The sequence below is a fragment of the Acomys russatus genome, chromosome 14, assembly GCF_903995435.1.
Source record: "Acomys russatus chromosome 14, mAcoRus1.1, whole genome shotgun sequence".
Classification (NCBI taxonomy): domain Eukaryota; kingdom Metazoa; phylum Chordata; class Mammalia; order Rodentia; family Muridae; genus Acomys; species Acomys russatus.
The window spans coordinates 61,262,837-61,289,478 of record NC_067150.1 but is presented as its reverse complement, the minus strand read 5'-3'; the positions used below and the strand labels follow the sequence as shown (position 1 = coordinate 61,289,478).

At 48.2% G+C, this 26,642-nt stretch overlaps 1 protein-coding gene and 1 pseudogene across 2 annotated transcripts in view; one reads left to right on the top strand and one right to left on the bottom strand.

Moving 5' to 3' along the window:
- Fam81a (family with sequence similarity 81 member A) overlaps positions 1-8,322 on the top strand; it is a 55,407-nt gene extending 47,085 nt beyond the window's left edge. For both annotated transcript variants that reach the window (XM_051156747.1, XM_051156746.1), the window contains exons 7-9: positions 1,136-1,271; positions 3,537-3,732; positions 7,127-8,322. In XM_051156747.1, the coding sequence (XP_051012704.1) occupies positions 1,136-1,271; positions 3,537-3,732; positions 7,127-7,251 (457 nt within the window). In that variant the 3' untranslated portion in view covers positions 7,252-8,322. The remainder of the gene's footprint in view (positions 1-1,135; positions 1,272-3,536; positions 3,733-7,126) is intronic.
- Positions 8,323-11,259: 2,937 nt separating this feature from the next.
- On the bottom strand, positions 11,260-20,782 carry LOC127197930 (60S ribosomal protein L19-like; annotated as a pseudogene).
- Between the last annotated feature and the right edge of the window lie 5,860 nt (positions 20,783-26,642).

The following is a 26,642-nucleotide window of genomic DNA, read 5'->3' as shown; positions in this document are numbered from 1 at the left end:
AACATGTGGCAGCAGGTGGCCAGTCGTGTTGCATTTATAGTCAGAGGCTGAAAGGATGAATGCTGCCGCTCGGTCTACTTCCTCCCTCCTAATTTTTTTTAATTCAGTCTGGACCCCCCCCCCCCCCCGGCAATGGGATGGTGTTTTACACATTCAGAGTGGGTCTTCTCTCTTCATTAAATACCTCTGGAAACACCCTAACATACACATGTCTCCTAGGTGGTTCCAAGTCTAGTCAAGGTGGCACAGATTAACCATTTTACAAACACCTAGCTGCAAGGGAGCCTAGTAAATTTGGTCTCTGTCTAGGCAGCCATGTACTCCAGTGACATGTGAAGACTCCTTATATAAGAAAAAAAAAAAATAGACATTTCAGGACAATTAGTGACTCTAATGAGTGTTCTTGTTATTATTTAAGTCACACGTCTACGTCTGTCACATCTCTTTACATCTCTATATATTCTATAATTTCGTTGCTTCCTACTACATTTAAAAGAAAGTGATTAAGGGAAGCAGCATGTGTTGATAGTTATTTTAACGATTCTGGAAGGGAGAAGACCAGAGAAATGGAATATTGTAGGAGGTACTTTACATTTTTTTTCTCTGAAAAAAAATTTCTTTTTGAGACAGAGTCTCAAAGTAGCACAAGCTGGCCTGGAATTCACTGCGGCCTTTAACTCCAGATCCCCCTGGCTCTGCCTCCCAAGTGCTAGGGATGCAGGCATGCTCGTTTCCTGCTGGTTTAAATTAGGCTATGTCCATATGGGGAAAGGGCATTTAAAAACATGAGAGAGAAAGCGAGCCAGGATCTAGTCCTGGGAGACATGAGAGCCAAGGAGGAAGAGCACACGTAAGTGGAGAATTCTGAAAAAAGAGATTAAGGATGGCATGTCCTCTGAGCAAGACGTACGTGGACTACAAAGGTAGCCCCTGGTAGCTCTGTATCACTGCATCACCTTAGTCCCTGCGCTGCCAGCTCCTGCGGGGAGGAGCTCCATCCGGGGCTTTTCTGTTTTATGTTTCTGTCCTGCACCAACTTCATGCTGCATGTGGTCCTGAGATTCTGTTTAACCTTACTTGAAGCTGTTTTACATTTAGCTTTGTTTATGTGCCTCTTTTCTTTTTTACGTTTTAGATTTAAGGGCACAGTTGAAGAGCTCAGCAACCAGATTTTATCTGCACGGAGTTGGCTGCAGCAAGAACAAGAACGGATAGAGAAAGAACTTTTACAGAAGATCGACCATCTTTCCTTGATTGTTAAGGAAAACAGTGTAGGTATTGGTGTTTTCCCAGTACATATTCAGTACCCAGGGGCTCGGCACCCTGGAACCTACTCAGGTATTCCTGCCTTTGAGTAATTTCCCCGGTCCTTTCTTTTCCCCTTCTCTTTCCCTCCTTCTTCCTCTCCCATTCTCCGCCCCCCTTCTTTCTCTCATTCTGGGGATCAAACCCACGTTCTCATAACTGATGTCTTAGTTTCTTTTTCTGTTGCTATGAGAAAAATATCCTGATGAAAGCAACTTAAGGGAGAAAAGGTATTTCTGGTCCACACTTTGAGGGCACACTCCCCCTTAGTGGGGAGTCAGGGCAGCAGGGGCTCGACACAGCTGATCATGTTGCATCCAGTATCAGGAAGCAGAGAGGGGTAAACACAGACCGCACCTTTTAGCTTTCTTTCCCACTTACACAGCTCAGGATCCCAGGCAGGGAATGGTGCCATCCACAATGGTTTGGTCTTTTCCACCTCAGCAAATCAAAGTAGTCCCCACCCTCACCCCGCCCCCCACCCCGCAGCAGGCATGCCCAGAGGCCTGGCTTCCACCTCAGCAAATCAAAGTAGTCGCCACCCCCACCCCCGCCCCGCAGCAGGCATGCCCAGAGGCCTGGCTCCCAATTGATTCTAGATTCCATTAAGTCAGCAATTGACACTAACCGCCATATCTGATCATCTCAAACATTACCACCCAGCCATACCTCCCATTCCAGTCTTAACAAAGACCGGAAGGGCTTTGATTTATGTTGGTTAACATTGGCCAAACTGAAGCCAGGCGCGGTGGCGCACGCCTGTAATCCCAGCACTCAGGGAGGCAGAGGCAGGTGGATCTCTGTGAGTTTCGAGGACAACCTGGTCTACAAAGCGAGCCCAGGACAGCTAAGGCCTCACAGAGAAACCCTGTCTCAAAAAAACCAAAATAACCAATGGTCAAACTGACATTTTCAGTTGACATTTTAATGATCCCAATTGTCTATCACACATTTCTAAATAAAGCTATCGATTACCTATTTGATCTTTTTTTTTTTTTCCGTCTTTGTTTTTAGTGTTGTGACCTAGCTTCTGCGTTCACTGATGTTGAATGGCTCTCTGTCCCCAGCCCTTTCCAATGCACTGTGACAACAGTGTGCCTTCCTGCCAGGCAACAGGTCCCAATCCACCATTTTTTTTTTTCATCTACTTCTACTTCCACCCCCTCTCTCAAAGAGCTAAGGTTTGCAGGACTGCCAAAGGGGGGAAAAATACACTCAAAAAGTCTTGCATTTATCACATTTAAAACCAGCAGGCTTGGAAACAAGAGCTAGGCAGGCAAGTTGTGTTAGGTTCTCTTTCCTTGCCCTGCTTCCTCCCGTGGGGCTTTGAGGGAGCGGAAGTGGCTGGTGTGGTTTGCCTGTCTGGCTGCTCCAGGTGCTGAGCCATCCGCTGAGTGGCAGACTCTGCATCAGCGCCATCACAGGAGTGTCCTCATGCGGCACCTGATGAGGGCTTGATGCTCACAGCCCGTGGATGCAGAATTTCACACAACCCAGGCATAGTGGATTGCAAAGACAAGGAGCTGTTCAATATTTCAAATCCCCCCCTTTGGCTCTTCCCATACTTTCTTCCTCAGTCCACTCATGGTTGCGGCTTGACACATCCTGACCCGTTTGTGGAGTTCTGAGTCCATGGCTCACTTTTTAACTTTTACCCACTTTTTTTTCCCCCTGTTTAATTTTTACATCAGCTTAAACGAACAGCGATTTCCATGGTAATGGCTGCTTCTCTAAGATGAAGGCTTGCTTCTCTCTCACCAGAGCAGTTCCAGGTGTGCATCCCTCAGGCCCCACAGGAGTTGAGAAGGCGTGCCAGTCTTCAGCGATGCATAATCCTGTGTAGGTTATATTTCTGCCAGCTTCAGAGAGAAGCCCTTGTCCCCACAATTCAGGATAGCTGCTAGAGCTCCAACCATCGACTGAATGGTGGGAGCAGAAGAGACAAGGGGAGACTTTAGGATATGCAGCAAGTGTACTGTTTCTGGAAGCAGTTACACACGCTGTTCTTACACGCCGGTCGTTAGGTCACGTGGCCCCACCAAACTCGGGAGACAGGATGAAACGTAGGCCTTAGCTCTGGGTGACCTTGGAGAACGGATACGGGATGGACAACAGGAAGCCACTGTGATTCTGGTCCTTGCAGATGGTATGTGCTATGGCCGACGTGAGGCAAGGCACCCGCTCTTCTTTTGCAATAACCAACTGTAATTCTTGTCACGCATGGGCCTCAGGGAGCCAACGAAAGAGACATGGAGAAGAAGCTCAGCCAGATGTCGGCCAGGCTGGACAAAATCGAAGAGAGTCAGAAGAGGAACGTGGAGGGACAGAGGACAAAGCCGGAGGAGGAGAAGGTGCACGGGCTGATCAGCAAACTGGAGTTACAGATGAATGAGGACATGAAGGAGATGAAGGCGGAAGTCAATGCCGGTAGGCAGAAGTCAATGCCAGTAGGCACAGGTCAATGCCGGTAGGCGGAAGTCAATGCCGGTAGGCACAGGTCAGTGCCGGTAGGCGGAAGTCAGTGCCGGTAGGCGCAGGTCAGTGCCGGTAGGCCAGGCTCCACACAGCTCTGTGGCTTCTCTGTCTGAAAAGCTACTCACTGAGGTAACCCCTGAAACCGAGTCTGCGTTGGCTAAAAAAGCATCAAAATGTCTTTAATGCTTTTCCTTTCCTTCCTTTCTTTCATTCTTTCTTTCTTTCTTCCTTCCTTTCTTTCCTCCTTCCTCCTCTTCCCTCTCCCCCACTCCTCCCTCTCCTCCTCCTCCTCTTCCTTTTTGGTTTTTTGAGACAGGGTTTCTCTGTGTAGCCTTGACTGTCCTGGACTCACTCTGTAGACCAGGCTGGCCTAGAACTCACAGAGATCCACCTGTCTCCGCCTCCCAAGTGCTGGGATTAAAGGCATGTGCCACCACCACCCAGCTTTTTAGCTGCTAAGTAGTTGTACAGTATTGAACAAAGACACTAGCTAATTTATTTACTCACTGCAGTGCTGGCAACTGAACTCAGCCCCTCACAGTTGCTAGGCAAGCATGCTACCACTAAAGTATTAGTTCAATTGCAGGTTTGTGAAGTGCCTCCATGAGACACAGGACAACAAAATGATTAACCTAAAAGTGATGGGTATTCCCTTTAGCGCTGCCTGCTGGTTCCTTCCATGCATGGCTGTAATCAGTGTATATCTGAGGCTTCTTTTAGGGTGTCTTCTGCACTGCTGCCCATATGTGCACGCACATAAGTGTGGAGTCAGTTCTCTCCCACCTGTGGGTCCCGGGGAATGGAGCTTAAGCCCTCAGGCTTGGCAGCAAGTGTCTTTACTCTCTGAGCTATCTCACCAACCCCAATCAAGACATTTTTAATGAATACTCTATACCTTTTCATGAATTATCACATAAAAAATTTCTGAGAGAAAATAAGATTAAAAGTAAAAACTATGAGCTTGGTGTGGTGGCGCACACCTTTAATCCCAGCACTTGGGAGGCAGAAGCAGGCGGATTGCTGTGAGTTTGAGGCCAGCCTAGCCTACAAAGCGAGTCCAGGACAGCCAAGGCTACACAGGGAAACCCTGTCTTGAAAAACCAAAACCAACCAAACAAAAAACCAAACCCTTAATTTTAAAAATCAATAAAAACAAACAGGATAATTTTTAAATTCTTCTTTGGTAGGGATGGTTTCTTCTTTGTAAAAATATTTTTTTCCTAATCAAAGTTTCATTTAAAAGGCTTATGTCCCCCAACCCCACCCCTTTCATGAGTTGGGTGTTCTATCCCTAGGAGCAGGGACAACAGGCATTCGGGAGCCACCTGTTGTGGGTGCTGGGATCTGAACCCCAGTCCTCTGTCAGCACAGTAAAGTGATCTTAGCCACTGTCCTGGTTAGGGTTACCATTGCTACGATGACACACCAGGATCCAAAGCAAGCTGGGGAGGAAGTACTTTGCTTCCATCACTCACTGTTCATCACAGAGGGCAGTTAGGACCCAAGCAGGGCAGCGGCTGATGCAGAGGCCATGGAGGAGGCTGCTTACTGGCCTTCTCAGTGCTCTCTTATAGAAGTCAGGACCACCAGCCTAGGTATGGCACCATCTACAATGGGCTGGGCCCTCCCCCATCAATCACTAATTAAGAAAACACCTATCCATAGGCTTGCCTGCCACCAGATGTTCTACAGACATTTTCTTAACTGAGGCTCCTCCTCTCTGCTGACACTACCTTGTGTCAAGCTGACACAAAATTAGCCAGCACAGCCATTGCAATGCACATCTCTCCAGTGCTCAAATGTTTTTTAAACTAAAACATTTTCATTTGTATATATAAAGTTTATGTTTTAATACATGTAACAAAATAGTTGCTCTCTCTCTCTCTCTCTCTCTCTCTCTCTCTTTGTGTGTGTGTGTGTGTGTGTGTGTGTGTGTGTGTGTGTGTGTGTGTAGCCTTGACTGGCTTGGAACTCACTATATAGACCAGCCTGGCCCAGAATTTTGCTTCCCAAATGCTGAGATTAAAGGCCCACACCACACATTGGCTACACTGTGTTTACTTTCTCTCTCTGTCTCTCTGCCTCTCTGTCTCTGTCTCTGTCTCTCCCTCCCTCTGTCTCTCTCTCTCTGACAAGGGCTGGCCTCAAACTCCCTAGGTAGCTGAAGATAGCCTTAAACCTCTGATCCTTCTGCACCCAACTTTAGAGTGTCAGTATGACAAGTGTAGGTACCAAGCGTGACTGGGGATGGAGCGTGGGACTTCACGCATGCTGGGCAAGTACTTCACCCACTGAGCCACACTCCCAGGCCTTCACACTGTTCAAATTCTAACCCAGGATCCCACATAGCCATTACTTCTTATGCTCATTTACTTTATCTGAGCCAATTTCTCTGCGGTGCTGCCTTGTTTCTGAGGCAGAGTCTAGCGACGTAGAGCAGGCTGGCCTCAAACTTACTGTCCTCTGAAAGCCTGAGTCTTCCAAGTGCTGGGAGGCAGGCATATGCCACCAGGCCTGGCTGAGCCTAGCCTTTTTCTCAGTGAAATCTGTCTCCTATCTAGGGTCCCTGTTTAGGGTGACAAGCCCAAGGTAACTTCTGGAGCCATGTAGACTCAAGGTCTTGCAGTGAGGACTGGGGCCTTAGATGGCTGGAAACAAAACTCCAGTCTCCCAGGTGACCCTGAGAGCACACACTGACGCTGGAGCTTAGGCCCTGCACCGACCGGCCGCTGCCGCTGGGCTGGAGGACCTTGCTGTAGACTTGTGACAGCCTGTCAGACAGCATGTCAGACATTTACATTATGATCCATAACGGTGGCAAATGTATAGTTATGAAGTAGCAATGAAATAACTTTATGGTTTGTGAGGAACTGTGTTAAAGTAAAGGGTCACAGCGTTAGTAAGGTTGAAAACCACGGCCGTAGACGCTGGAGACCTAAGCACGCGGTGCTTTCTTGATCCACAGAAACCCTAAACCTGGTGTTTTTAGGCTACAGGGCTGGTGCTTTGCAGAAAGTCCCTCAGTTGGGCTTCAGTTGCTTCCTTATGACATAGAGACGTTGGAGGGGGGATGGACGCCCCGCTCTGGCCGTTGGGTCAGCAGCAGATACATGGTGTGATTTCTCCTAGCGACAGTGGCCCCTTGCTTAAAGCTGCATCTACCACAGTCCTTGGCTGCAATTGACCCCCTTTGTGATTAAAGAGCAGGTATTGTGAAGGTCCCACCCAGCGTTGACCCCGCTGGAGTTCCAGCATGTGTCAGAACCAACCATGACTGCAGCCGTAGAATCTGGCAGGACACAGCTTGCTAGTTGTTAATACCTGTGACATTTGCCTTTTCTTCAAGGGTTCACAGCCATCTACGAAAGCATAGGGTCCCTCAGACAAGTGCTGGAGGCCAAGATGAAGCTGGACAGGGACCAGCTGCAGAAGCAGATCCAGCAGATGCAGACGCCGGAAACGTCCATGTGAAGAGGTCTGGGACGAGGGCCTGATAGGAGACTGCCTGTGGGGCTATGAGCCGGGCACCTCGGCAGCCTGACCGTGGCTGCGTGCTGGACCCCACCCAGGGTGTGCATGCGCTCTCACGGGTCTAAACGTTTACCTTCCGTCTTGAAAACACCCTTTACTTAAAAATCTTAACTACAGTTTTTACGACTTTCTTTCCCTATCCAAGTGCGGTGGAGCCCTGTCCCCTCAGGTTTTGAAAGGCTTTTATGAATGAAAAGAATTTATTTTCAGTGATTGATGCTCTAGCCAAGACTACTATTTTGAAAACAAAAAAACTGCCATGGTGATTTTTTTTTTAAATTAAGAAACGTATTGCTCCTTACCTACATTAAAAGAATGATGCCCTGGTAGATTAGAGTTCAGCTTTAAGTCCACATTTGGATTGTATTACTGTTGTCTATGATTTTTTTTTTTTTTTTACATTAGGTTATTTTCTTGTAAATCACTTGTCTTTTGTAGAAAAGGGGTTTAACACTGGGGGGGAAAACCCTGCCATTTATATAACAAAAATAGTTTTTTAAAAATTGATAATTGCCATACAGATTACAAATTAAGTGGAAACTTACAACATTTATCTAGATTCCAAAAGGCACAATATTTATATCCACCTAGAAGTATCAGCTTTTAATATTTAAAGCTATTTTTGGAACCCTTCACAGCCTGTGTAGCGATAGCCATATATTTAATGATGTGATGGTTGCTAAGCAGTCTGTTTATTGCACAGATAATTGTTCATCAATTGTAATGAATGTGAGAATTTTTTCAGATGTTATGATTTACCTAAATGTTCCCTAAATAGGCACTAAGTGCTAAGAATTATAGATATTTGTTGTAACTGTATATTCGTGCCTTGGTTTCTATCACATGGCTGTACTGTCCCCTGTTTTAAGAAAAATTTACCAACAAAATAGAGAGTGTGGTAAACACATCGGGGTTGTGATGTGAAACTGGGGCCCTATGTACTTTTTAAACGTCCTAACGATTTTACCATTGTCACGACAGGCTGTATTCAGTGTCGTTCATGGAACAGGTGCACACACTTTTGTACAGACAAGGAGTCAAACTGACACCACATGTATAATACCAACAAGAGGCGTGTGTCCCGGCACCTTTGTAGATGTTTTGTTTTCAGTTGCCATGTTTGAGTCATTGAAGACTCAAGTCCGCGCTGTTTTCCCACCTGTGCGTGTATCGTGCCTGACAGAGGACACCCCGTGTTTAAAGTGAGGGTACCCCAGGAAAGAGAACAGGAGCACTTCAAAGCTCCCAAACCACACCCTGTCTTTTCCTTTCCTCTCTCATTTGCAAGGACTCAGGAAAATAAAAAAGCATTTTCTATTTCTAGAACAAATTACCATGAGATTCTAACTGGCTCTTACTGTTGACCCACGGAAGGTAATGCTGCTAAAGAACCTAATACTTCACTCTCGGTAGCTTGACAACTTTGCTTTTAGTTTGGACTCATGAGAGGTCGTGGGAGGGATGTGTACTCATCATGCATTTTCTTCATTTCCCCACAAACGTTTTCACCTCTAGATGGGAAGATCTTTCCACTTAGGAGAAGTCGCTGGTGTTCTGCCATCAGGACGTGTTTCCTTGTTTTCCCTTTGTGCTTGGCTAGCCATGTTTCATGGAGTGAGCAAGCACAGGCCTCAGGGGACTGCCACACTCCCCTCCCCTCAGTGTCTCCCTGTCTCCTCTGGGGACACATGACACCTAGCAAGAGGGGACAGGGGGCACCAGCTGACTCTGGCCTGGCAGGTGATGTAAGCAGGTGACACTGCTGCTGCTGCTGCTGCTGCAGTCACCCAGGTGCTCAAGATGTTGCCTGTGTGTGTGATGAGAAACCGGTGGGGACTCTCCGCCCTGGCTGCTTGGGGACACTTGGAGAGTTTAAAGAGCTGCTGATGCTGAGTAACCTCCAGGCCGGTTATGTCAGAGCATCTGGGAGGCAGTCACCAGCACCAGGATGTGTCACACCTCCAGTCCCCCCCTCATCCCCACCACTGTTTCGGTGTGCTGCTGGGAGACCAGCCGTCCAGGGGAGACAATGGAGAACTCTTCTTGCCAAAGTATAAAGGAGAATCAACTACCCTGTCTTTTCCTTTACCAGAGATTTGCAATAAAAAGAATAAAATTTCCAAATAAGTGTGGCGTGGAACTTTTAAATGGCAAGAAGTTTGGTTTTTGTTGTTTATTTTGTTTTTAGTGTGGGGTGGGAAGCCTTTGCTTTCTTTAGAACTCTGGTGTTGAAGTCCTGGCCGGCCTCACAGGACTGTTACAGACTGCACCATCCTTAGGTACCAGGGATGAGGTCCCTGCTGCCTCTGGAGTCTCACTGGCGAGCAGTTCCTGGCTGTCTTGTGCCATGGACCTTGCTGAGACTCTTCTTAAAAGTATTTTTAAATCCAGAGAGAGAGAGAGAGAGAGAGAGATGCACACAGGAGCTTTGGCTCAAGGAGGCCAGAAAAGGGCATGGAGCCTTTGGAGCTGGAGTTCTGAGCTAGGAACCAAGCGTGTGCTCCCGACACGTGATCCTAACTGCCGTGCCATCTCTCCAGCTCCCTGTGCTGAGATTCATTCGTTCTGTTTAACGGTATCTAGTTAGGTACCATTTGTCCCCATTTACAGAGGAAATTGAGTCACATAAAGATGAACCGACAGCTCCTGAGGTGGAGCCCTGATTTTGGTAGGCCCTACGTTATACACCTACCTTCCCAGCAGGCAAGCCATCACCCACAGCCCCTAACCGACCATCCTGTCTCATTACCTTTGCTTTTTTTTTCCCCCAAAGACAAAGCCTCCTTTAGTCCAAGTTGGCCTTGAACTCATTATGTGGATGAGAATGACCTTGAACTCCTGGCCCTCCTGCCTCTGTTCCTCACTCAAGTGTTAGGATCACAGGGGCAAGCCACCATGCTCAGACCTAACCTTGTTGTTTTAAATTACACTTGCACTCATTGAGTTGTGTGTGTACACACAACTACGTGTGTGTGTGGGGGGGGTGCCACAGGGCACATATAGAGGTCAGAGAAAAACCTGTGGGAGTCTGTTCTCTCTTTCTACTATGTGGGCTTTGTATAAACTAATGAGCATGGCATGGTTAAGGGGAGAGAGAGAAGAGCCACAGACATGGAAGAATCTAGATCAGAGAGAGAAAGAAGCAGACTGCACATGGCCATGGTCTGTAAAAGAGGGAAGAATTGCAGGGGATAGAGAATAGAGAAAGCATTCTGTGTGTGTGTGAGAGAGAGAGAGAGAGAGAGGGAGGGAGAGGGAGAGAGACAAAGAGAGACAGACACACACACACACAGAGAGAGAGAGAGAGAGAGACAAAGAGAGACAGACAGACAGACACACACACACACACACACAGAGAGAGAGAGAGAGAGAGAGAGAGAGAGAGAGAGAGAGAGAGAGCACATAGCAAGGTCATGAGAATCCGTTACCTGGGGGGAAGGAGGCCCATGAACAGGAGGGAGTTTAGGTAGGCGAGGAAGTGAGAAGAGCCAGGATGCTAGCTTGGACTCTGAAATGTATAACAGGTACTTGTGACACTGAGGGAGCCTGGAGGCTGGCAAGAGCTTTGCTATGCCATTAGGCACCATGGGTAGCCGTATATTTTTTTTATGCCAGAGAATTTCTCTGTGTAGCCCTGGCTGTCCTGAACTCACTTTGTAGACCAGGCTGGCCTCGAACTCAGAGTGGTCCTCCTGCCTCTGCCTCTCCAGTGCTGGAATCAAAGGTGTGCACCACCACGCCCGGCAAGAACACAATTTTCAATGGCTAGAAGGTACAATATTGTGGGTCACCCCAAAGGTGACCTCCAACAAGAGAAACCTTTTTTAAAGGCCAGGTGCATGCTTTTTTTTTTTTTTTAATTACAGAGGGCAACAGACAAAGGCCATTTTAATGACTGACCCACCTGAGGTCACAGCCAGGCCGCCATGTACAGACACTAGGGAAGCTTCACATCTTGGTCTCTTCCTCCTTCTTGGCCTGGAGAGCTTATTTGCGAGCTTCCTTGGTCTTAGCCCTGCGAGCCTCAGCCAGGTCAGCCAGGAGCTTCTTGCCGGCCTCAGCTTGTGGCTATGCTCCAGGAGAGTGCGCTTGCCTTTGTCCTTCAGGTATAGGCTGTGGTACATATGGCGGTCAATCTTCTCAGCTTTGCAGTGTCTTCTCAGGAGTCGGCGCAGGACCTCATCCTTCCCCTCCGGGTCACGTTCTCAGGCATGCGGGCGTCGGCGGTACCTTTCCTCTTCCCTATGCCCATATGCCTGTCCTTCCATCGAGCCAAGGTGTTTTTCCAGCATTGAGCCCAGGAATGGACCAGACCTTCTCCCTCCACCCCCACCCGCAGCAGAGGACACTAGAGGCAAGCCTCTTCTGTAGCCTGAAAGGAAAGCCAGATGCTTACTTATAACCCCAGAACTTAGGAGGCAATTTGAGGCAAATCTGGTCTACATAGAAAGTTCCAGGCCAGGTGGACTTAGGTTGTGAGACCTTGTCTAAAAATAATAAGCCAACAAACAAAAAATAATTGACAGATGACGTTGTGCCAAGTTAAAAAGCTGCATAGCAAAGGCATCAATTACCAGAGTCAGGGGCCTGAAGAGCAAAAAGTTTTTCTTTTTCTTTTGACTATTCATCTTACAGGAAATTAATACCTAGGCTATAATGAACTGAAAATGCTAAACGCCTAAAGAACAAATAACCCAATCAACCAAACGAATCCAACAGAATTTTTCAAAAGAAGTACAAATAAACGCCTGATGTGAAAAATGCCCATAGCCTTGGTTAGCCCCCAGGGAAATGCAAATCAAGAGTGCACTGAGATTCCACCTCACCAAAGTCAGAAAACAGACATGGGCGGGAGACAGTGGCCCAGAGGGGAAGAGAACTTAACTGCTCATCCAGAGGACCCAAGTTCAATTCCCAGCACCTTATAAAACACCTCACAAATATCTGTAACTCCAGTTCCAGGGGATCCAACACCTCTGGTCTCTGGGCACCTGCACTCACGTGTGCACACATGCACACACACACACATGATTAAAAATAATTTTAAAAGTACATTTTAAATAAGGGAAACAATAAGCCAGGCACCACAGGCAGGAACCTGGAGAGTTCAAGCCTAGCTTGGGATACAAGTTGAACTAGTCTCCAAAGCCAAAACAACAACAAAACCATTATAGGAAGAATGTAAACTAGTTCACCGATTCTGAAAGTCAAGATAAAATAAAATAAAATAAAATAATTTTCATATGATTCAGCCATCCTTCTGGAAGCAAAGCCCACATAAAACAGAAACGCCTGCACGTCCACGTTTATGATGGTTCTGTGCACAACAGTCGAGTCATAGAACCAACCTAGGTGCCCGTGGATGGATAAATGAGTGAACGGAAGGGGCCATGCTCTAGTCATCACGGAGAGTGCAGTCGCACTATTTCCAGAGAGATGATCATGTTAATCGCCATAAGTTAGACTCAGAAAAGCAAATACACACACACACACACACACACACACACACACACACACACACACATTAGAATTTTTTCGAAGGCACTAAAGAAGAAGAGATACAGTTTGGGGAGAAGAAGTCACGGATGGGATGGGTGGGAAAGCAAGAGAGGAGAAGGAGTGACGAATACAACCATGCATTCCACATATGTGTGAAAACGTCGAGATGCGTGTTGGTTTGCACAAGTGATTTTTATAGTACTTTAAGATGATTGAACAGAGTCTGGGGAGGTGGTGCGGTGAGGAAAAGTGTTTGCTTCACAATCAGGGAAACCCGAGTTTTGATCACCAGTCCCTCAAGTAACAAGCCAGGGTTGGTGGCATGTGCTTGTGGCCCCATCTCTGAGAGAAGCGACAGGGGCTCACAGACCAGCCAATCCGGCTGAAATGGAGAGGTCTTGTTCAGAAGAGACCCTGCCACAAAAAAATAAGGTGGAGGCAGACCCAAGAGACAATTCTGATGTCAACCTCTGGCCTCTATATGCACACACATGTGGGCATGTACATATAATCACACATACAGCGATGGGGGAGGGGAGAGAGAGAGAGAGAGGGAGAGAAGGGGAGAGACAGAGAGAGAGAGAGAGAGAGAGAGAGAGAGAGAGAGAGAGAGAGAGAGAGAGAGAGAGAGAGAGAGAGAGAGAGGTTTTTTGTTTTGTTTTTGTTTGGTTTGGTTTTTTAGACAGAGTATCTCTGTGTAGCCTTGGCATCTTGGCTGTCCTGGGCTCGATTTGTAGACCAGGCTGGCTTTGAACTCACAGAGACCTGCCTGCCTCTGCCTCCTGAGTGCTGGGATAAAAGGTGTGCGTCACTGGACCCACCTCTGAGAGAATTGTCTTAAGCACAGGCCAGAGAGGGTTTAGCATTAAGAGCACTTGCTGCTCTTCCAGAAGACCCAGGTTCGCCCAATTTCCAGCACTTCCAGTGGCGGCTCACAACCAACTGTAACTCTAGCTCCCGTGGACCAATGGCCAGCTGGGGACACATTTGGTATATAGATATTCCTGAAGACAAAACACTCATACTCATTACACACGCACGCGCACACACACACACACATTATATGTGTGTGTATACATTAAATTCTGTGTGCATCTGTGTCATCTGAAGCTGTTCTTCAAACTCTGCTGCAGCAATTTATAAATATTGGATATTTTATTGGCTAAGTTTTAATTTTAGACACACTTTAGCCGAGTGTTATTTAGCTTGAGGACTGAGATCTCTGGCTCCCCCTGCTTTGCATTTTGCATTCAGTTCAGGGACTCTCTTGTCTTGTCCTACACCCCCACCCCCCACCCCCGAGCCCCCACCCCCTGCTCAGCTGTGTGGAAATCTCAGGCTAAAAGCAGCAATCAGTAATTACGACTAGGTTCTCTCAGGTGTGTGCGATCGCTTTGGAAGGTCTTTGGTCTGTCTTTATTCCTAACTGGCATGCTTTTTGTGTGGGGGGGGGGGGGTTGAGACAAGGTCTCTCTGTGTTAGCCTTGGCTGTCCTGGACTTGCTTTGTAGACCAGGCTGGCCTCGAACTCACAGCGATCCGCCTGCCTCTGCCTCCCGAGTGCTGGGATTAAAGACATGCGCCACCATGCCCGGCCTAACTGCCATTCTTTGTTTACTTTGATAACTTTGGATTCATCTTTTCTTGAGACTAGGCTGTGCCACAGGTAAAGATCTGAATGAAGCCGGGCGTGGTGGCACATACCTTTAATCACAGCACTCCGGGAGGCAGAGGCAGAAGGATTGCTGTAAGTTCGAGGCCAGCCTGATCTACAAAGCGAGTTCAGGACAGCCAAGGCTAATACAGAGAAAGTCTATCTCAAAAAACCAAAAACCAACTAACCAACCAAACAAACAAAAACCCCACAACTGAATGAACTGTAACACCTGTCGGAGGGAGAAGTAAAGGTGTTTGCTGCCCCCACATGGCAAGAATGGGAACTGCTAAGGAGTCTTCTCTGGGAGAACCTAGGAGCAAAGCATTCATTCATTCCTGCCTCAATAAAAGGGCCAGAGAGAATCGCCAGGCTCAGCTCTCCCTAGAGCAACAAACTAATAAGGCAGAGAAATCAGGAGCGGGTTAGGAGGTACGCACCGCAGTGCAGGAAACCGCTGCAGCTACAGTATGGACAGCACCAGCTCTGCAGGACCTATTGTTCTTAGAGAGTCTCGCAGGAGGACGGGTGGTAACAAAAACAAAAAGCAAAAAGAAAACAAGCAAGCGAAAACCAGGCCAGGCAGGAGGTGGCAAATTATTTGGAGGAAAAGGAAATGGGTGTGTAGATCACAAAGCTAGAAGCGGGGAAGGCAGCAAGGCAGGGCTTAGGCGGCCCTTGCCGCACAAGCTCGACCAGCTGAGGCTCATACCTAGAAGCCAAGTGAAAGGTAGAAGCCAGAACTGACTCCGCGTACACTGCAGCGCGCACACGGTAATAAGTAAATAGATTTCAAAATGAGAAAGGAGATTGTGACGCCTAGGGAAGAGATCTTAGGGTGGGGGTAGGGGATGGGGGTGGGGGTGAAGGTGAGACGCATGTGACATAAAAGCAGAAGTGGGGACTGTCTGGGGAAGAGACTGAGGTAGAGGAGTGAGGAGACGCAACAGAGAGGCAGGGGTACAGATGAATTAGAATGATTATAGCGACACAGAGGCATGAGAATTTCATAATGAGACCCATTACTTTGCGTGCCAACTGCAAACAACTAAAGTGTATTAGTTACTTTATACGTGGCTGGGACGAATTTCCTGACAAAAGCACCTTAAGGTGGAGGGGTTTATTCGGGCTCACAGTTCAAGCACTTTCGGTCCATAAAGGCACAGGTCGTGGCGCCAGCAGAGGCTCCAGGCTGCTGGTCGCACTGTGGCTGCAGTCAGGAGGAAGGAGGGATGAACGCCGGTGCTCAGCTTACTGTCCCAGTCCACAGAGCCGCGTCACCCATGCTTAGGGTGTGTCTTCCCACCTCAGCTTGCTTAATCTAGGACCTTCCTCACAGACAGGGCCACAGGTGTGTTGCCTAGCAGATTGTAAACTTGTCAAGCTGACCATCAATATTACAAGGGACGGAGGGAGGGAGGGAAGGAGAAAGGGAAGGAGGGAGGGAAGGAACGGAGAAGCCACATATAAACCCTAGAGAGAAGAGAAGGAGATGTGTTGGTGTTTCAGAGCACTTGCTTCTTGTCAGAGGGCCCGTATTTGGTTCCCAGCACCCCTATCAGCAGCTCATGACTTGTTGTAACTCTATGTTCCAGGGGACCCAATACCTTCTCTGGCCTACACATGTACCTACATGCATGTAGTTCTCATATACAAAAACAGACACACACTCACATACAGGACTAGGGGGGGGGGGGTGAGCACATAGTCTGGCGAGGTGGCTCACTGGGCGAATGTGCCTGCTGCTAAGCCTGATCGCCCCCAAGTCTGATCCCCAGGAGCCACATAGTGGAAAGAGAGAGCCAGTTCTCTGACCTCCACAGGTGCAAGACCACATAGGTACACACAAAATAAATAACAAATAAATGCAACCTAGGAGGCTGGAGCGATGGCTCAGTAGTTGAGACCGCCATCTTGCTCTTGCAAGAGGACCAAGTGCAGCTCCCAGAGCGCACAGTAGGCACCTCCCAGAGCACACAGTAGGCACCTCACGAATGCTGTAACTCCAGCTCCAGGAAGTCCCTGTCTTCTTCTGACCCCTGTGAGAGCCCATATCCATACGGCATACACTCAGATACACACACGTACGTAAAAATAAAACAAACTGGGGCCAGAGCAATGGCTCAGTGGCTAAGTGCGCTTGCTGCTCTTGCAGAAAACCAGGGTTCAGTTCCCAGCACCCATGTGGTGGCTCAATCACCTTTAACTGGATGGAGTTCTGGGGGACCCAATGCCCTATTTCGCCTCCAGAGACACTAGGCATGCACACGGTGCACAGATAGACATGCAGGCAAAACATTCATTCCAATACAATAAAAATGAATACAATTTAAAAATAAAATAAAATGTAAAGTTAAATGTGATTTTAAAAATAATGAAAGAAAAACAGGACAAACTAATTAATGTAATTTTGTTAAATACTTTTTCTGAAGAGTCTGTAGTTGGGAGTAAAATCCCAAAAGGAAGGTAAAAATCTTCGGACTACAGAATGAAGCCCTCCAAACTCCTCCGAAACGCTTTGGGAGATTGAAAACTGTTTCAGACATTATTCTGTGCAACATGAAAATACATTTTTGTATAGGCTCCTCTTACAGCTGTTTCAAAATCTAGAGAGCTTAAGTTTATCAAATTTCTTAAGACCCAGTAACCAGAAAAGCTCGTTTCAGCTGTTTGAAAAATGAAATCTGAGGCACAGTGTTTACCACCAGGTGGCAGAATAAGTTAAAAGTTCAAGAACCAAACGCAGCTCTTCAAATGCAAGGATAATCCGGGTGCAAGACTTTGTGATTCACAGAACATTTTTTTTTTCCCACCCAGCGTTTCTCCGTGTAGCCCCAGCTGACCTGGAACTTCACCTATAGACCAGGGTGGGTTTGAACTCCCAGAGTTCCACTTGCCTCTGCCTCCCCACTTCTGGGTTTAAAGGTGCACACTGTTAGGTCTCAGGATGTCCATTTATCTAGAAATGAGCTCGGCTCAAACTATGTTACTATCCTTATTCTCATTCTCAGATGGAGAAACTAAGCTTATTTATTTTTAAAAAGTTTTAGTACGTTTATTTATTTGGGGGGTGTGTGTGTGTGTGTGTGTGTGTGTGTGTGTGTGTGTGTGTGTGTTGGGGGTACAGATGGAGACAAGCATGCTGCAACATATGAGGAAATTGAAGGATAACTTTTGGAAGTCTGTTCCCTCCTTCTATCACGTGGGCTCAAGGGCTTGAACTCATCAGTCCTTAAGCAGCAAATGCTTTTATGGGCTGAGCCGTCCGGCTGGCCCCAAACTTGCTCATTTTAGTTGATTGCCACCTGTGTGTCAGACACTCTAAAGTACATATCTCGTTTCACAGCCCAGTGAGTCTTACTGTCTCCATTTTTTTTTTCCAAGACAGGGTCTCTCTGTGTAGCCTTGGCTGTCCTGCACTCACTTTGTAGACCAGGCTGGTCTCGAACTCACATCAATCCTCCTGCCTCTGCCTACCGAGTGCTGAGATTACAGGCATGCACCACCACCACGCTTGACTTTACTGTCTCCATTTTACAACAGGAAACTGTAACCTCAAGCTTGGTTCAGGGCATCCAGCCAGTGAAGAGGGCCTGAGCACCCAACCTTGGGCTTGAGGCTTTGCAGTTTCCTACCACAATTTATGACATTCTGGAAGCTTCTAGGACGAAAGCCCTGTGTTGGAACCTTGTGCTGTGGTGCAGTGCACATTGGGTGCATTTCTTAGACCATGAGAGCTACGGAAAGCAAGCCGGAGAATGCAGAACACCTCTGTGTGGCGCCTTCTGAAACCGCGTGGGCAGGGAGCAGCATGCAAAGCAGCAGAAGAAAAGCAAGCAAGCAGTGAGTGGCATGTTGGTGGCTGTGTCTCCTGATGGTCAGAATGGCGTTCTCCCACCCTGTACCCTAAACGAAGGCACTGAATCGGCACAAGACCTGATGGCGTTATAATATCGCTTGCATTGTGGGTTTGAAATGCGGCCCCTTTTTGTGGCCTTTCCCAGAGGTTTATGGGAAGAGAGACCTGAAAAGAGAGATCTTGCCCACTATGATCTGGGAAGGAAAAGAATCACTTTACGCCATGAATATATCATTCGCCTCATAATTATTCAGGAAAACCCTTTTACAATCCACAATGCCGAACTCTCTGGACTCTTCCTGCCTTGGGGTACCCTCCTCCAGTCCAACCTTAGAGCGTCTGCTTTGTTTAGCTTTGTCAAATAAACTTCTGCTTAAATTGAAAATATCTTTATCTTTTTTGTTTGTTTGGGGTTTTTGTTTGTTTGTTTGTTTTTTTCTTTTTCTTTTTTTCTTTTTGGCGGGGGGTGGGGGTGGGGAGGCGAGTTCCAGACAGGGTTTCTTTGTGTAGCCTTGGCTGTCCTGGACTCATTTTGTAGACCAGGCTGGCCTCGAACTCGCAGTGATCCGCCTGCCTCTGCCTTCCAAGTCCTAGGATTAAAGAGGGTCATGGTGTCTCTTCGCAGCAATAGAACACCGACAAAGGCAGTCTAGAAAGTGAGTGATAACTAAGTGGCAGCCAACTGACACTGTGAGATAAATGTTTATAGGACCAGAGAAGGATCTGAGTTCTCCTACAGGCCAGACATGACCTTAGGGGCACTTCCATGGGTGGGTGGGCAGGCGGGGGGTCAGACTTGGTTCAGTTGGTGACCGTAGGGAAGAAGAGACCCAAATGGTTAAGGGTCACTGCCTTCAAGGTCAGAGGGGTAGGAACCCTGCACTGAGGCAGACGGGGATAGAGTTGGGGCATGGGGGTGGGGCGGTTGATGACACAAGAGGTGGGGGCTAGCGCTGCAGAGGGAAGCGTTAACTGTTTTTTGAGAGGACATCTCTCTATTTGGCCCAGGCTGGCCACAACCTAAAGATCCTCCTGTGTCAGACTCCTGAGTAAGTCTTGAGATTATTAAACCCATCCTCACTCAGAGGCGGCAAAATAATATTCAGTGCTGGCTATAGGGGTATCTGTGGTAAAATGCAACTCTCTCATCGGCGTGTAACATTTTTTATTTTTTATTTTTTCGAGACAGTTTCTCACAATGTAGCCCTGGCTGGCTTGGTACTCTCTATGTGGCCAAGCTAGCCTTGAATTTACAGAAAGAAATTCATCTGCCTCTCTGCCTCTCTGCCTCCCACTTCCGGGATTAAAGGTACACACTGTTAGGTCCCAAGATGTCTCTTTGTCTAGATATGAGCTCAAGCTGGACTTTAGGATTTCCGGTGGTTAGACAAAGGCCAGCATCTCGCAGAGACCTGTGGAACTGGTCCCCACCTGTCACAAAGAGTCATTTCCCTAACCTCTGGCAGAAGGGACAGATCAAAGGCCACGCTGTCCTCCAGGCTCCCTAACGATCACGAATATCTGTCATACATCCTGCCCTTTGCTACCCCAGCTGCTCATCCTCCTTATAATTATAATCCACTCAAATTTTAAAAAAACATTGTGTGTCTGTGTGCCTATGTGTGTGTGTTTGTGAGTCTATGTGTGTGTGTGTCTATGTGTGTTTGTGTGTGTGTATGTCTGTGTGTGTCTGTGAGTCTATGTGTGTGTGTGTCTATGTGTGTGTCTGTGTGTGTGTCTGTGTGTGTGTGTCTGTGTCTATGTGTCTATGTATGTCTCTGTGTGTGTGTCTGTGTGTGTGTGTCTATGTGTGTGTGTGTTTGTATGTGTGTCTATGTGTGTGTCTATGTATGTGTATCTATGTATGTCTGTGTGTGTGTGTCTATGTATGTGTGTCTATGTGTGTCTGCGTGTGTGTCTATGTGTGTGTGTGTCTATATATGTGTGTCTATGTGTGCTGTGTGTGTGTGTGCATCTATATGTGTGTGTGTGTGCACACATGTGTGCATGCAGGCACGTGTGCACAAGGAAGGTAAAGGATAGCTTTCAGGAGCCAGCTCTCTCCTTCCATCGTGTGGGTTCCAGGGGTCAGGCACACGCTGTTAGGCTTGGCAACAAGCACCTTTATCTTTGAGCCATCGTGCCAGCCCGGACTAGCGTTTGTAATCATTGTTGTGTTCTGGCCGCAAAAGGAGTCTGCGGTGGGGGCAGCTGCCAGGAACAAATGGACCCGGAAACTGACCAGAGACGTTCTAGGTATTCCTTGAGCTAAGCAGTGCTCTCAATGGTAAGGCCTGCACGCTAAGCCTCTGAAGCGGGATCTCCGTCCTGGGTGACCCTGTCATCTCCTGGGGAGGCTGTGGAGTGGCTGATGCTTCACTCATACCATCCAATGTGATTGGTTTTGGGGTGCAGCTGGGTATTGGGGTTGTTTTCCAGGTTCCAAGGTGACTCTGACATGCAGCTAGGCTGCAGACCTTCAGGGTACCCCTACACATAGGCAGATCTCTTTAACCCTGCAGGATGCAGAACTGCTTCTAACAAGCTCCAGCTAATTCCAAATGGAGGCCTGAGCACTGACAGGGGGTGGGGTGGAGGTGGGGGTGAGGGGGGACATGGGGGAGATGAGGGCTGAGGGGGAGGTGGACTGGGGACACAGCAACCTCACCCTGGAGCCTGCCAGAAACTCAGATCCCATTACAGCCCAGACCTTCAGGGTCCGTGCGCAGATGAATGTGAGTGAGAGGCTGGTGACTTCTGTGCTTGGTAGGATGAACATTGCTCCCAGGTCAATGCCAGTAGGAAAGAGGACCCGAGACTGAGGGCTTCGAAAGGAACTGGGGAGATCAGCCCAGGAGAGCGAGGAAGAGGCGGGGAGAGGCGCGGGTAAGTGCTTTGGTCCTGGGATGGCTGCTGAGAGAGGGAGGAAGGGAACCCATCTGTGTTCCCAGTGTGTGTTAGTTAGGTTTCTGTAGCTGTGACTTGAGAGACAATCCAAGAGAAAGGTTGATTTTGGCTTAGGGCTTTAGTCCATGGTCTCCTGCCTCTTTCCGATGGGCATATGTGAGGCTGAACAACTTGTTGGGGGCAATGTGGCAAAGGAAGGTGCTTGCCTCATCACACCCCTAGTGACCTAACTTCCTTTGGCCTCTTAAAGGTTCCATCACCTCCAGACTGTACTATCTGGGCCCCAATCACTCTGCACACAAGCCATTGGAAGCCATTTAAGGACCAACCTCCAACACAAGGGAAAAGCTGGAAACTCAAGAGGACGCACTCATTGTTGTTATTGGGGTGCTGAGTCTCCTGGCTGTTTTTATTTGGTTTCTTTTTTCTTTTTTGGGAGGGGGGTTGTTTCTCGAGACAGGGTTTTTCTATGTTATCTTGGCTGTCCTGGACTCGCTTTGTAGACCAGGCTGGCCTTGAACTCACAGCATCCCCCTGCCTCTGCCTCCCGAGTGCTGGGATTAAAGGTGCGTGCCACCACACCTGGCTCATTTGTTTTTTTATTGCCATAATGAATTTCATGACCAAAACTGTGACCCTCCTCTGGATGAACAGTCAGTGCTCTTAACTGTTGAGTCATCTCTCCAGCCCATCAGTGAGTGACTTCAAGGGCCGCAGAATCATTGTGAGGGGACCCTAAGGAGAGATATTTCTACAGTCTTGAGGAGCACGGCTTTCTAGATCAGTGTTCTCAGCCTCTGGGGTCATGGACCCCTCTTGTGGGGGGGTGCGGTGTGGGTCACATATCAGATTTCCTGTGTATCAGAGATTCACATTGCAATTCATAACAGTAGCAAGATTACAGTTATGGTTGGGGGGTGGGGTGGGGTCCCCACTACATAAGAAGCTGTAGTAAAGGGTCGCAGCATTAGGACGGTTGAGAACCACACCTCTAGGCCTTTCTTCTCAGCTTCATTTTCCATATGGCTCAGTTCCTCTCTGTGTGTCTGAGTCTCTCTTATCTCCACCAGCTGGTTGCAGGGATCTTTCCTCTCCCTGGAGATGCTTCCTTTGCATATGAAACACCCAGAAAAGTGCTTCTTACCCATGAAGAAATGTCTCCTCTACTTGTGTTTTTGAATCATAAGGCCTTTTCAGACAACCCCACACTTGCTTCATTCACTGCAGGGAACAATTCCGAGGGGCTGAAAAGATGGCTCAGTGTATAAAGTGGTTGCCGTGCAGACTTGAGGACGTGTGTTCAGTCCCTACTTAGCACCTATGTAGAAAATCCTGGTGTGGTGGTGTATGCCTGTAATCACAACACTGGAGATGAGACAGGAGACTCCATGGACATCACTGACACACCAGCCTAGCTGAATCATCAAGCTCCCTCGTTGGTGGGAGCTGCCTCAAAAAATAAGGTGGTAGGCATGCCATATCTTTAATCCCAGCACTCAGGAGGCAGAGGATGATGGATTTCTGTGAGCTCAGGGCCAGCCGTGTATGTGTGTGTGTGTGTGTGTGTGTGTGTGTGTGTGTGTATATATATATAAAATTCCAGGCCAGCCAAAGCTACATAGTGAGACTCTTTCTTTAAAAAAAAAAAAAAAAAGTGGTGAATGAGCAAGGAAGACACCAAATGTCAAACCTGGCCTCCACACACACATATATACATGTATGTCCATAAACATGTACACAGATACATACACAGACACAGACACACACACACACAGACACACACACACACACAAAGATGGAAAGTGTAGGAAATCATTTTGCCAGGTTTCAAGTTTCCAGGCATGATCTTTCACAGGCGCTTGGCTGGATTGGACTTGGTGGGATGTTTTCTGTGGTCATCTGGGGCTCACTCAGGCCTTGTTTGGGGTGTCTTTGGGAGACATTAGGGAACCGAGCAGTGTGTTGGGGGAGACATGGGCCAGGCATCCTTAAATCAGAGTAGGTTTCCTGGACCTTGCTCACAGACAGGAGGCTTCTGGCTCTCTCTGCCTGTCCCTGCAGGTGCGGGATCAGAGGGAAAGCGGCAGGTTGCTGGAGAGATGGACAGGGCTCCGCTTGGGTTCCTGCCTTGGACAGCCTCTGTCAGACAGAGGAACTGATGCGAACTGAGTGACCTTAGCTGCGTGTCTCACCTTCATGATCTCACAGTCTTTCTAAGACCCCACCCTACAGATGAACATGGTTCACAGAAGAGTAAATTCCTTGTTTGCCATTCAGGGAGTGGCCGAGGGGGGCGGTGACCACAACCTCTTTCCTCCTCATCAGTGCCTTTCCAGAGTCTTGGGCCACCGTGGTAAGCATTTCCTAGGTACTGGGACCCAGGGGGACAGTCACCTTTGGACAAAAAAGGACGGACATTGTTCCTGCAAGTCCTTACCGTGTACAGAGCTCCTTGGCACTGAGTCTGTTTTTCTTGTAGCTGATTATCGTAATCCCAGGAAGCTGGTTATTGATTTCAGTTATTTTCCAGCTGGTTTTGCTGACGGTTTGCCTTGGAGCGTTCACGAGGAAGTAACGGCTCAGAGCCTAGCTGTGTTCCACAGGCAGCCGAGATAAACTGTTGTTACATTGGCTCCTTGCATGCCTGCCTTTGGCCGTCGGGTACCTGGAGCCTGCATGGTGCACGCTCTCCGCCCTCTGCCACACAGAGTGGGCGAGATGGGCAGGAAACCTGGTGTCTCCTTGGTCACTTCCTCAGTGTAGGCTCTCAGGGTCTCAGGCTCACCAGTTAAATCCCATGGCTTTCCTGGAAATGAAGCCATGTCCAGTGTTTGCTAGAGGTGCTGCTATCAAAATTTGCAGGAAGCCACTGCTGGAGGAAAACTCTCAGAGAGTGGCCATCGCTCCATTCTTTCCAAATAGGAGATTGATCGGCGGGCGTATTCTTTCTGTGTGACTCCCTCCACCTTTCCCTCTCCATTTTCTTCTCCTCTCCCCTCAATGGGCATCTGCCACCACACGCACACATGTGCACGCACACACATGTGCACACACACATGTGCACACACGCACACATGTGCACACACATGTGCACACACGCGCACACATGTGCACACATGCACACATGTGCACACACATGCACACACGTGTACACACATCTGTTCAATGACTAGATGAGTGGAGGGTCCTCAGTGGTGGGATGTCCTCAGGGACTTGTCACGTAGTAGAATGTATGAAGCGGGTGGGCTGAGAACAGCAGAGGCTGAAGAGTGAGGCATGCCTTTGCCTGTCAAGGCCATTCGTTGACTTTGACACAATAATATCCAGAAAGTCCTAGCTAAACGGAGGAAGCCCTCTGTGACTGCAAGCCTGAGCGTGTACACCAGCAGGTGTTTGGGGCTAAGGAGGAGTACTGTCCGTAACTGACCCTCAGAGGACACTGTAGACATAGTTCTGTGAAATCTATGGCTTTCTAAACATGCCTGTTCTCTCCCTGAAGAGCACCTCTCATGGTGGCACCAGGAAGGCGGTTCTCAGACATTACCTGCGATACACCCTCAGGCCAGCAGGGGGCATCAGATCACGTTACAGATGCCTGTGAGCCACCATGTGGGTGCTGGGAACCAAACTCAGGACCTCTGGAGGAGCAGCCTGTGCTCTTAACCGCTGAGCCATCTCCCCAGCCACCCCCCCCCCCACGCTCATTTTGAATCAGACAAAGCCCAGAAGTCACGCTCCTCACAGTTTTTTTGTTAGTTATACGATTTAGAAATGAATTTGTGGCTTTCTCTCTTGAAGGCACTCGCGTGTGCGCACGCATGCCTGCGTGCGTCAGTCAGAAGGTGACATGGTGTGTTTTCCTCTATCATTGTCTTCTTTTTCTTTCTTTCTTTCTTGACAGGTCTCACTGTGTAGGCCGCCTGGCCTTGAACTTACAGAGATTGCCTGTGTCTGCCTCCTGTGTGCTGGGATTAAAGGCATGTGCCATCACACCACACTTCAACCTTATTTTTTTTTTCAGGTGAACCTGGAGCCCACTGATTGGCTAGACTGGTTACCCAATGAACTCAGGCACCCACTTGTCTCTGCCACCCATCTATGGGATTACAGATGCATGTGGTTATGTCTGGTTTTTAGATGGCTCCTAGGGATTTGAACTCAGGTCCTTACGCATGTGCGGCAGCAAGCACTTTTCCTTTGATCCATCTCTACAGCCCCATCATTTTAATAAAATCTGCACTTGATGATAGGTTTGGTTATAAAGGGGTGAAATAATGCACTGAATGAGTATTGACCTGCTAAGACTCCAGAAGAAATAAAATTCTTTTCTTTTTTCCTTCCAGTTGAACACCCTTCAACTCAAAGCTGTTCCAAGCGATGGTCCCTGGAGACAGAAATAGAGAGAAGAGTAAAAATGGGTTAAAACATCTTCGAGATCTAAGAGAGAGGGAAGGCGGGGAGAGCCTATGGCAAAGGCACCAAGGAAGTCAGGGTCACATGATGAGAGAGCAGGACACGCAAGCTCCTCAAAGCAAGACGAAACACTTGTCATCTGAGAACTAGGTTCCACTTCTCCCTGCAGAGAAGCCCAGACCTCAAGTAACAAAAACTCTTTCCCACAGTGGACCTGGAGACCACAGGTGTGTCCACGGCGTGCCGGAGGCAGTATAGCTCCTCTTATTTGATTGATGGGGAGTGCCTAAAGATCCTTTTTCCCATAACTCCCTAACCAACGGTGACCCATGGACTGTGTCATTCCAGTAACGAAATGACCTGTTTATGACACCTGTAGGCCCTGATAGCGCATTCCCCGAAAACCCATATCTAGTCAGAAGGCATACAACCATGCGTTCAGCCTCAAACTGGGCAGGCATGGCTGTAAACCAGGCAATTATGATGCCAAGGAGGGGGGATGGTGACGCTATCAGAGGAGACGCAGGTCCCTGCTTCCCATCTGGCCCCGTTGACATAGCGCATTCCCCAGTGTCTCCCCAGTGTCTCCCCGGCCTCCGTGTTCTGCCAACATTTGTCTCCAGCACAGGGCGAACGTTTACTCCCATCTCTCTTGTCATCTCCGTATCTGTATTTGTTCTAATGCCTGTGTTGATTCCGTGTGTGCTGGTTGTGCGAATCTTTTTTTTTTTTTTTTTTTTTTTTTTGAGTCTTCAAGACAGGGTTTCTCTGTATAGCCTTGGCTGTCCTGGACTCACTCTGTAGACCAGACTACAGCGATCCGCCTGCCTCTGCCTCCCTAGTGCTGGGATTAAAGGTGTGCACCACCACGCCCAGGTTGTGCGAGTCTTTCCTCGTCTTCCCTCCTAGATGCTGACATCCAAGCCCCGACCAGCTGCGAGCCCTTTCCAACAATGAGTTGTTTATTGTGGCGCAGGCCTGCCTGCAAACTCTTGTCTGC